This window comes from Orycteropus afer, unplaced genomic scaffold (assembly GCF_000298275.1).
Source record: "Orycteropus afer afer isolate SDZICR_OR568_19922 unplaced genomic scaffold, OryAfe1.0 scaffold00215, whole genome shotgun sequence".
Lineage (NCBI taxonomy): Eukaryota > Metazoa > Chordata > Mammalia > Tubulidentata > Orycteropodidae > Orycteropus > Orycteropus afer.
In genome coordinates, this window is record NW_006921802.1 from 595,455 (window position 1) to 607,931 (window position 12,477).

A 12,477-nucleotide genomic window follows, 5' to 3' on the forward strand; every position below is an offset into this window, starting at 1 on the left:
CACACACCAGAGGTCACTATGAGTCAGAATCAACTTGATGGCAGTGGGTTTGGTTTTTGGTTTTAATGTTGGTTATTTATATAGATAAAAGTTGTCTGTCCTTCATAGAAATGTAGAAAGGACTATATAAATTCATTCAGAGAACAGAAAGCACTGTGAAGTTGCTAAGCCCAAAGAATTCCACCATAACACAGTTACTGAAGATAATACAGTTACTGGAAATGTCTATCTTACCTATATTTCTATCCTATAATTTAAACTCTAGCTGTTAAATTTATACTGCAAGTGATACAACTATTATTTTAATTTCTCAATAGTTATGATAAATTCTCAGTTTTTCATGAGATAATGGCTAAAAAGGATCTTACAGAAGTTTGATTTCAGAAAATTTGTATCATGATCTGAAGCTTCAATGCACTTGAGTTTAAAGACTGACTGACTCCTCTCACAGGGTCAAGGTGCCTACCACAGTCTGCAGCAGTGGAGAATTGCAGGGGTTCGCCTGTGCTAGAAGCACCTGCTTTATGATAACTAAGTAAATTGAACTTTGAAATTGTGTGTTGGATTTACTTGAAAACATTTAAACCACCCCCCTCCAAAAAAAAAAAAAAAAAATCCTGTTTCTGTGGAGTCAGTTCCTACTCATGGTAACCCCATCTGTTTCAGGGTAGAACTGTCTCCATACCATTTTCAATGACTGTGATCTTTTGGAAACAGATTACCAAGCCTTTGTTCTGAGGTGCCTCTGGGTGGATTTGAACTGCCAAACTTTCTGTAGTAGCTGAGCATTTAAACATTTGCACCACCAAGGGACTCCTTGAAGATACATAGGTGTAGCATATTACCACATATGGCACATTGCTGTATTTACAATTTCTCAGATTAGTTTTCAAGGATGGTTTAAGTTTATACTTTTTAAGAGAGCTTTAGTGGTGCAGTGGTTAAGGTATTTGGCTGCTAATCAGAACGTTGGTGTTTTGAACCTACCAGCTGCCCCATGGAAGAAAGATGGGGCAGTTTGCTTCCATAAAGATTTACAGCCTTGGAAACCCAATGGTGGGTCACTATAAGTTGGAATTGACTTGATGGTAGTGAATTTGGTTTGGTTTTGGTAAGAGAGAAGTGTATTTGAGGGTGTCTTACAGACCTAAGTCTGTTGAAGTTTCTTCCCTTTATAGAAAGATAAAATGAAGTTTGAATAATAAAGACACACCAGAACTTCAAACAGGAACACTAATTTTCTGCCTTCCAATAGTTCTTTAGTGACTGGCACATGCATATCACTTGTATTTTCCCACTACTAAGATAATAATAGATCTTGTTTAAATCCAATTTTGGAAAGAACTGTTGTAATTTACAAAATAAAGCCACATTAGTATTTTTGCAAAGAAGATTTAGCTAAGGTATCACTAAGTCATCTTAAGATTTATGATTTTCAGTATATTTGTTTCACAGATATATGTTGTTTTATGTGCCATAAAGTTGGACTTGACTCATAGCGACTCCTCCTTGGGTTTCCAAGGCAGTATCACTACAGAAATAGATTGCCCAGTCTTCCTTCTGAGGAGTGGCTGGTGGGTTTGAACCACCAGCCTTCTGGTTAGCAGTCAGTTGCCCTAGGCACAGATATATATCCCTTGGAATATATATATTTCCAAGGCTGTAAATCTTTATGGAAGTAGAATGGCTCATCTTTCTCCCTCAGACCATCTGGTGGGTTTGAACCACTGACCTTTGGGCCAGGAGCTAAGTGCCTTGACTCCACCAGAACTCCTTTTTGCCTTCATACATGTCACTAATGTAATGTAAAGGAGTCTCTTGCTAATTTTTCAGCCGTATTTATTTAAACTCATTGAGGTTTTTTCACATTTTATTTTGAAATACATTTAAGACTTTAAACATATAAAAATAGGTTGAAACACAAATGTTTAAATTATGAATATTCATCAAAAATATAGAAAGTATTTTACTCATTAAATTAAGATATTTGAGGGAGAACACACTTGTTATTTCTCAAGCTGAGAGAAATGAAGGAAAAATTCAAGCCTCAAGCTGCAATATTGAAGGATTCTATGGACAAAATATTGAATGATGCAGGAAGCATCAAAAGATAATGGAAGGAATACACAATTACTGTACCAAAAAGAATTGGTCAGTGTTCAGCCATTTCAAGAGGTAGCATATGATCAAGTATCAATGGTACTGAAGGAAGCAGTCCCAGCTGTATTGAAGGAATTGGTGAAAAACAAAGCTTCAAGAATTGACAGAATACCAATTGAGATGTTTCAACAAATAGCTGCAATGCTGGAAGTGCTAAGTCATCTATGCCAATAAATTTGGAATATAGCTACTTGGCTAACAGGAAGAAATCCATATATGTGCCCATTCCAAAGAAAAGTGATCCAACAGAATGCAGGAATTATCAAATAATACCATTAATATCACACACAAGTTAAAGTTTTGCTGAAGATACTAAAAATGGTTCCAGCAGTACATTGGCAGGGAACTACCAGAAACTCAAGCTCAATTCAGAAGAGGATGTCGAACAAAGGATATCACTGCTGATGTCAAATGGATCTCAGCTGAAAGCAGAGAATACCAGAAAGATGTTTACCTGTGTTTTATTGATTATGCAAAGGCATTTGTATGCATTGTAAAACCATGAATAACATTGTAAAGAATGGGCATTCCAGAACACTTAGTTATGCTTTATGTGGAACCTGTACATAAACCAAGAGGCAGTTGTTTGAACAGAACAAGAGGGTACTGCATGGTTTAAAATCAGGAAAGGTGTGTCAAGGTTGTATCTTTTCACCATATTTATACAATCTGTATGCTGAGCAAATCTGAGATGTTGGACTCTATGAAGAAGAACGTGGCATCAAGATTGGAGAAAGACGTGTTAACAGCCTGCAATATGCAGATCACACAACTTTCTTGCTAAAAGAAAAGAAGACTTGAAGCACTTACTGGTGAAATCAAAGACTACAGTCTTCATTATGGATTATACTTCAACATAAAATAAAAATCTCACTAGACCAAGAAGCACCATCATGATAAACAGAGAAAAGATTGAATTGTCGAGGATTTCATTTTACTTGGATCTACAATCAACACTTGTGAAGTCAAGAAATCAGGAAATCAAAGGATGTATTTCATTGGGCAAATCTGCTGCAAAAGACCTCTTTACAATGTTAAAGGCAAAGAAGTCATTTCGAGGACTAATGTATGCCTGAACCCAAGCCATGGTATTTTCAATTGCCTTATACATACAGGCTTGCTGTAAATCAAAATCAACTCAATGGCAGTGGGCTTAGTTTTCTGTTTTATACGTATATGAAAGGTGGACAATAAATAAGGAAGACCAAAGAATTACTGCCTTTGAATTATGGTGCTGGAAGATATTGAAATGGACTGCCAGAAGAATGAACAAATCTGTCTTGGAAGAAGTACAGCTGGAATGCTCCTTAGAAGCTAGGATGGGGAAACTACAAATCACGTACTTTGGACATGTTATCAGGAGGGACTAGTCCTCAGAGAAGGACATCACATTTGACAAATAGCAACAACTGTGTGCACAGTTCAGGACTGGGCAGTGTTTCTTTCTGTTGTACTAAGAGTCACTATGAGTCAGAACTGACTTGACAGTACCTAACAACAACAGGAGGGGAACATCCAAACATTGGAATAGTCAATGTTTACTTTTAATTTTTGTTTCAGTCATTTAAAATTTCTAAATTTAAAATTCACAAGAGTCAAGGAAATTTAAGGAATTAAACTTTCAAATGATACCTTTTATGAGTGAGTAGCATTTGTATTTCTTAAGTTATTAAAGCTAAAATTGCACTTAGTCTTTTGGAACACTATATTTAAGAAAAGAAATAGGTACTCATTCTACAGAATGCTTTTTAATATTTGATGTGGTCTATGCCAGTCTATAGTCTTATGAGGTGAGTCTCTGAGGATTCTTTCAGGAATTTGACCCTGTGGCTAGGTGTCAAGTTGTAAAAATTACAGTACACAGATTCAAGAACAAAGGTGAGAATGTCGTCAGTAAAATACCCAGGACAATGTAACTGCTGATGCAGAAAATAGCCAAACTCAGCTACCATAAAAATACACACATTGTATGATGTTAATATTGATGATCGATGTTGATAGGCATTGTGATCTAAATTCTTTGAAGAATAAGTAAAGAGTGAAGTTCATCTGCCAATGCAGGACTCAGCCGACAAGCCTGAAAGTCAAAATGAAAACATTGAGTTATTTAGATACAGTGTAAATTGTTGGTTTTTCTTTTTCCTTTTTTTTTAAAAGAGTAGTGAAGTAGAAGATTTTTAAGGGAGCTTCTTAAGGTACATTTCTGATTTCCTAGGAAAGAATAAGCTAAATTTAAATTTTTTGTTGTTGTTGTTTGCCATCGAGTCGACCCCAACTCATAGCAACCCCTCCTTGGGTTTCCGAGGCAGTATCACTACGGAAGTAGGATTGCCCAACCTTCCTTCCGAGGAGTGGCTGGTGGGTTTGAACCGCCAGCCTTCTGGTTAGCAATCAAGTGCTTTAGGCACTATGCTACCAGAGCTCCTATAATAGTTAGTATTTATAATTACTCCAGTAAATAGTGATAAGGTGCATAATTTCATAGTGTCAAGATTTTGGAAGAGACATCAGAAGTTCTCTTGTCCAAATCCCACTCCCTACACAAAGTGCAACCCTTCTTCAGTATCATGACAGTTGGTTCCAGTGGCAGGGAGTCACCTCCTAAAGGAAAACCGTTTTGTGAACAGTTGTGTTAGAAGACACTATATTGAGAAGAAATTTTCCTTCATGTACTTTAGAATAATTGAAGAGTCCTAGGAAAACATACAGTTCTGGTCTCATAGAGACCCTAAGAGGCAAAGTAGTTGGCATTGTCACCCAGACTGTGGCAGGGCTGAGGTCAGGCATGGGTCTTCTGCCTTCAGGTCCACTGTCTGTCTACTGTCCTACTGCCTTATTTTTTTCTGTAACACACTGCTGTTGGCTCTAATTCTGCTCCCTTCTCAGCAATTCCTTTTATAGAACCGTCTTTGAATCTGGTGAAGACCACTTTCATGACCCTCTCATATCCCTTATTTCTGAAACACTCATTTTTTTCTGTCATGCCTCATATGGTATGAATTCCAGACCCTTCACTGGTTTACCATCTTTATATATTCTCCATTTTATCACTCTCTCTCATAAAATGGAATGGCCAAAATTGAGTACAGTGTTCTAGATGTGAACTTAATCCTTGCAGAGTAATGAGGATATTGCCTCCCATCATCTGGAACAATAGTGCTAAGGTTACATTCTTTTTTCTGCTTCATTCAGTTGAATATATACCACATTTAAGAATGGTTTTGACCCAGAGTTTTTTCTTATTTAGAAAGGGTACCAATGACAATGTAGATACTGAAATTTATTTGAAAATTGGCATAATGCAGAGAATATTGAGGTTTAAGAAAAATAGTTATTTTCTATACTGATAGAATGTGAAGTAATGGTAAATGCAAGTTGTATTTGCTTGTGTAATATGTGCCTGTATTTCTGTTAATACGGATTTGATCCTGTGGACATTTTAATTTCAACCAAAATACTGTAATTCAGTGGTTTCCAGACTTGCTTGCACATTGGAATTCCCTGGGAGCTTGAAAACATGCTTCTGTCTTCTCTCTGAGATCATAATTTGATTATTCTGAAACAAGACCCGGGCTTTGGAATTTTTATAAGATCATCTGGTGATTTTAGTATTCAGATAAATTTGGGGACCACTGCCATAATATGATCAGATTTAGGCAAGGGACTTAGAAAATTGTTCCCCTGCTCACGCTGAAGAATTTGTACTTATTTTATCATGATGTAATTCTAATTTGGGCTTTATAGATGCCCCATACCTAAGCCATGTAATTGTTTGTTTTAACTTACAGTTACTATTCATAATGACTTTCTCCCTGTCCTCCCCTAATAGTTGCCTTATTTCAGATGCAAAATCCATTTCAGATCTAAATAAAGTGATCATATGGATTACAACATGAAAAGACTTATTTTAACTGATTACCTTAAACTCACTAGTAACCTAAAGTGTGGTAGATGCCATACATAAACAGCTTCTTAAAACCACATTTCATTAAGGTTCTAGAATGAAGAGAAGGTTCAAGGTTTTTCTGTGTAACAGAAGATGTGAACGTTTGGCTTTTAGGATCTTGGTGCTGGGCGTTAGGCTGCTGACAGTGTACTAAAGTAAATAATTTGCATCAATATAGGACTTTTACCATCTAAGCTTAATTATGCTAATGAGAATCTGCCAGAATTGTCTGCAAGTAATCTGCAAGTCTGACAGCCTCCCTGTAGACAGGTTATCTGCACAGTAATTAAAAACATTACTCCATAAAGATGTTCAGATGTCATCTACAAGTCCAGTAAGTTCTATCTGAGTCATTTTTCTAAAGCTTACTTTAGAATAATAATGTTTGGCTGTTGCTTCATCCTTGGTAATACCCAAGCCAAGCTGAAGACATCGTGCATAGTAGAAAGACGCCATGGCCATGCCTCTGATGATGAATTCCGGGAGACAGTCTGTGACCTGGGCTATTGTGGGGATGTCATGAACCTCATCATAATCAGCAATCCTGTTGGAGATGTTAAATTGAAATTTCATGGGATATCAGTATTATCTCCTTTGTACAAAATGATGTGTCCAGAAATTGTGTAAGCAAATAAATGTAGGAAAGTACATGGAAATGTAAGGGATCAGAGACAAGACGATTCGATACATTTTATAAGTTATTAGTGTCAAGATTTTTTAACCATTCTATTTTACATCCCATGTCAAACTGTATTTAATTGCAATGATTGGCTCTGTGGCTGGAGAATATAAAAAGAAATTAAAAGATTATTTAATGAACGTATGGTGTGCCAAGTTGTATTAAGTACTTTATATACATTATTTTTATAACCCTGCAGTAGAAATATTTTCTTCTTACAAATAAAGTGATTGATGCTCAAAATTAATAAAAGTACTTAAGATTACTCAGCTGATTTACAAAGCTAAAAGCAATGAAATCCGAAGACTAATGATACAAAATTGTTTTATTCAATATGGTAGCCGCTAGCCATATCCAACTATTTAAGTAAACAAAATTTAAAAGCTCAGTTCTTTAGTGTCACTAGCCACATTTCCAACACTGCAGAAAGTTCTATCAAACAGATGTATTAAGAGTTCCTGAAAATACCTTCATCCAGTTTATTTACCTTTTGGAAAATGTCACACATTTTGTGAAAAATTTCATCTTATAGTAATACTCCACAAGATTCCCTTGAGCATAGACGTTGCCACGTTCAGCTGCTTCCCTTAAGCAATGCAGAGCTGCTTCAGTATCCTGGCGGATGCCATGTCCATAAAAGTACATGAGACCAAGTGCACCTTGAGATTCCAGATTTCCATTGCCACATGCTTCGGAATGCCAATAAAATGCCTAAGAAGAGCACAGTTTCATCATTTTATTCACAAAATGAAATGATAAGGGAATACTAGGAAGAAAAATAGTCTCTAATTGTAAGGTAAATACTATTCTTTTGGAAATAGTTTTAACACCTTGAAAATGCCTTTTAGGATGGTGCCAAATCCACATACCTAAAGTGAGCGCTAAGGTGAGCCCCTCTCTTGTCTCCCCCAACAGAGCGGGTGATGTCAAGAGTCCAGACACCCCACCTGAGAGTTCATGGCATAGCATCAACTGTCCCACATTGCAAGATTTTCTGATTTTCCAAAGAACTCTGGAGGCGTAGTGCCTAAGGCACTTGACTGCTAACCAGAAGGCTGGCGGTTGAAACCCACCAGTCACTCCTCAGAAGGAAGGTTGAGCAATCTACTTCTGTAGTGGTACTGCCTCAGAAACCCAAGAAGGCATGCAAAATAGGAACTAAGTATGTGAAAGACTGAGACAGACCTGTAATGAGGCACAGAGATAAGGGAAGATCTAAAAGGGGATCTCAGAGATGGCAGCTGTCAAGACTAAAGGAGACAGAGGATAAAATGTATCTGTAGCATCAAGCACATTTGTTTAATACTCAGCTATAGTGAATGTGGATTCAAAAATTATTTCCAGGTGACTTCTCAGTTGCCTGAGGGTGCTCTTTGTTATATGCCTCTTAAATTTTCCATTAACTCCTCTCTTACAAGTAGGACTCAACCCAAAATGCTTCAATCGCTAATAATTAATGAGGTTCATTTCTGTTAAAAAGCTTTGGTGAGTTTAATTTTAAAAGTAGTATAGTTTACTTACTAGATTGTTTATTCTTCAAATCAAATATAATATTTATTTATTGAATACATTTATTAATTTGAAGGATTTGGGCTTTAATTTCAAGGCTCTCCCTCGAGGTTTTATGGTGCAATAATGTATGTGTAGATTTTTATATTTATGTGTAGTAAATACAAAATATTTACTCAGCCATAGTTTACTTTGGAGGGCACAGGGAAGGTAGTATTTGTAGATGAATAAAGGGTAGGTAGTATTTGTAGATGAATAAAGGGTATGAACCTCTGGCTGGTGCAAACAGTTAACTAGGCTACTAACCTAATGGTTGGAGGTTTGAGCCTACCTAGAAGTATCTCTAGAAGAAAGACCAAAGATCTACTTCCAGAATATCAGCAATTGAACAAACACTATGGAGCACAGTTCTACACTGACACACATGGGTTCACCGTGAATCAGAATCAACTTGAAGGCAGCTTGTTGGTAAAAGGATGTGAAATGAGCTTAGAGATTCTACAATGTAAATTTTCTTTACATTTCAGAGAAATATGATATTCAAAATGAGACACTTATTCCTCATCACCCTCCTTTCAAAAAAGAAATAGTGAAGCATAAACATAACACTAGCATTAAAATAAAATAAATGTTACCTTTTCTAACTCTTTAGGCTCTTTTGTTGAGTAATATAATCCCAGGATACTTTGTGCCTTCACACTAGCTTTTGGATTTCCATTGTCTGCAGCAAAAAGCCACAGTCTAAAAAAAATAAAAAGGCAAAGACAAGTTTTTTTTTTGTTTTGGCATTTCATCCAAATAAAGCCTTCTCCTCAGGTAAGATTACCTTTCTGCTTCCTCATCTGATCGTTTAACGCCTTTTCCTTCGTAATAAGCTCTTCCAAGGTTATAAGCAGCTGCAAATTTTAAGTGTCTTGCTTTGGGACATGGAGATTCAACAATTTTCTTCATATATTCCACTCCTTTTTCCTTCCACAAAGGAAAAGAACAAACAAAAAACCCCAGTTCTTAGTTTTACCCAAACTAAATCCTTTTCTCCCAGTAAAGTGTTCATTGTGTGACATGGTGTATAATATCATGAATCTATACACAAGTGGTATGGCTGACCTATAATCGCTACAGGGCCAAAGATAGCAAAGAAAAGTAAAAATAGTAAAAAAAACACAAAAAACAGAAAACTCCTGATTAGGCATTCATATATGATTTCTGGGATGGTTTAGCCTCTCCTTCATTTGATAGCTTCTAGATGCTTCACTATGGGTTTCCTTTTTTCTCTTCTCCCTCCAACCTAATAACCCTTATCCTGAAACAGCACTCACTGAGGATACAGCTTGGAATTTATCAAAGTGCAAAATAGCCACTAATTTCTTTCACATTTATAGTTCTTACAATACAGTTAGAAACCCCAAACAAATGCTTATCTTCACTCTTCAAGAACACTTGTCAGAAATGTGCTCAGTGATCATTTACATCCAATATGCTAATCCTCATATGATACCTGCTACAGTCACAAAGCATACAAGACATTCTCACTACTAGCAACAGAAAGAGCCCCTTCCCAAGAAACAACAACAACAACAACAAAAAAAAAACCATCAGACCCAAACTTTCAAACATCACAAGGAAAAAATATTTATTAACAAAATAGTCAAATACATTTTTGTACACTGCATTTTAGCTTTTACCTCTTCATTACTCTCAAAATCCTAATGCTGGGTAAACCCCCTGGTAATAGATAAAATAACTTTTAATTATTCCTTGATTACACCCACTCCTCACTAACTGACATGGTTAGATTCTAAATACTAGGTCGTTAAGCAAAAATCAGCATTATGTAAAAATGGAGGATGAGTACATCAGATCACAAAATGGAGGGGCACTACATCATTACATAACTGCCAAGTTACATCAGCACATAACTGCCAAACCACTAAGAATCATCACCCAGTTGATATATAACCATTGCATTACTCTCACCTAGCACCTTGTATGGTCATTACGCCACAAGTAGTTGATTAATGTGCAAAATAGTCAGATAGTAGACTTTTAACTATTGTCATATATATGAAATGCCAGATAATGGGATAGTCAATAAGTGAGGAGTAGGTGTATAGAATTTATTTTTGTGAATATGAGATTTGAGTATTTAACTGGATACAATTGGATAGTAAGAGAGAACTTAAAGTAATGGTGGTAAAATGAAGTGGTTGCGTAAATCCTCCCACAGGAAATTATTAAATCCATACAAAATATAAACAACAACTTTTTAAAGGCACTGGAAAGTTACTAAAGCAAATAGATGCTGGAGGAGAGATTATTCTTGAAAACTGTAATTGGAAGGTATCCAAGAAATTCAATGAATCTCAGGCAGAAAAACACACACCAGCCTTCCAGTAGTAGGCACTCCACAGTCAAACTTCCAAAAGTCAGAGACAGAATCTTGAAACCAGCCAGAGAAAAAGACACCTTATAGCCAGAGGAACAAGAAGACAATTTGACTTCTCACCAGAAATAATGGGAGGCCGGAAGATTTTAGAATGACATACTTGAAAGTGAGAGAAAAAACTGTCAACCTGAGAAATAATAAACAAAGGCAAATGAAAGATAACTGAAATTGGAGATAATTTATTATCTGCTGACCTGCACTACAAAAAATACTTCAGGTTGAAAGGAAATGGGAAATGATGCCAGATGGCAACTCAGTTGGTCATAAAGAATAGAGACCACTAGAAATGGTGTCTATACATACACACACACATATATATATAAACACATACATAATACACACACACATATATAAGATTGTTTGTTGTTGTTATGTGCCATTGAGTCGGACCCGGCTCATAGCGACCCCTCCCTGGGTTTCCGAGGAGGTATCACTATGGAAGTAGATTACCCAGTCTTCCTTCTGAGGAGTGGCTGGTGGTTTTGGACCGTCAGCCTTCTGGTTAGCAGTCAAGTGCCTTAGGCACTATGCTACCAGAGAACTTGAATGCTCCTTAGAATTGAGATGGTGACACTTGGACTTGCTTACTTTGGACATATCATAAGGAAAGACCAATTCCTAGAAAAGGACATCATGGTTGGTAAACTAGAGGTTCAGTGAAAATGAGGGACACTGAGATGGAGAGACACAGTAGCCTCACCAGTGGACTCAACATATCAAAGATCATGAAGATGGTGCAGGGCTAGGCAATGTTGTGTTCTCTTATTTTATTTTATTTTTCACTGTGAGTTGGGTGAAAGTTTACAGAGATAATTCGTTTTCCATTCAACAGTTCATACATATTCTGTTTCGTGACATTTATTGGAATCCCCTCATATAAGAGCTCCTTTCTCACTTTTTCCTGTGCTCTCCTTTTCCCGTGTTCTTTCCTGTGCATTCCTGCCTTCTGACCTTTATCCCTGCTCAAATGCTACTGTTCTGAGCTCCCATAGTTGATTTTTCTAAGGAGTGCACTTCCCTTGTATAACTGTTCACCTCATAGACCTGTCCGTTGTTTGGCTAGAAGTTAGCCATGGGAGTGAGTTCAATTCCAGGCCTGAAGGAAGACTATGGGCCACAGTCTTGGAGTTTCACCAGTCCCTATCAGACCAGTAAGCCTGTTCTTTTTTATGAATTTGAATTTTGTTCCACATTTTTCTCCCACTCTATCCAGGAACTTCAATTTTGATCCCTTTCCAAATGGTTGGCAGTGATAGCCAGGCACCACCTAGTTCTTCTGGTCTCAGATTCATGTAGGCTGAAGTTCCCCCAGTGCACTAGTCCCTTGGACTAATTGTTTCCATGTGTCTTTGATTTTCTTCACTCTTATTTGCTCTGGGAGACCAATTGTTGCATCTTAGATGGGCAACACTTTGTTCTATTATAAATAAGGTCAAAATGAGTCAGCTGTCTCTACAGCAGCTAACAACAACATGTATATATATATGTGGCATCCTTGAATTTTACAAATGGTTAACACACTCAGCTGCCAACCAAAAAGTTGGGGGTTCATGTCCACCCATATGTGCCCCAAGAAAGGTCTGGGGATCTACTTCTGAAAAGTCAGCCATTTAAAACCCTATATTGAATGGAAAATGAATTTGCTCTGTAAACTTTAACCTAAATTACAATAAAAATTTAAAATAAAACCTTATAAAGCATAGTTCTACTCTTGATACTCATGGGATTGTCATGAAT

At 36.8% G+C, this 12,477-nt stretch overlaps 1 protein-coding gene across 1 annotated transcript in view; it reads right to left on the reverse strand.

Annotated features, from left to right (window-relative positions):
* Positions 1-4,171: 4,171 nt before the first annotated feature.
* The window catches only part of LOC103203383 (LRP2 binding protein), a 33,029-nt gene continuing 24,723 nt past the window's right edge, over positions 4,172-12,477 (reverse strand). The window contains exons 4-8 of the mRNA XM_007948370.1: positions 9,121-9,263; positions 8,930-9,035; positions 7,273-7,496; positions 6,476-6,650; positions 4,172-4,237 (exon numbers count right to left, since the gene is read on the reverse strand). Of these exons, the coding sequence (XP_007946561.1) occupies positions 4,172-4,237; positions 6,476-6,650; positions 7,273-7,496; positions 8,930-9,035; positions 9,121-9,263 (714 nt within the window). The remainder of the gene's footprint in view (positions 4,238-6,475; positions 6,651-7,272; positions 7,497-8,929; positions 9,036-9,120; positions 9,264-12,477) is intronic.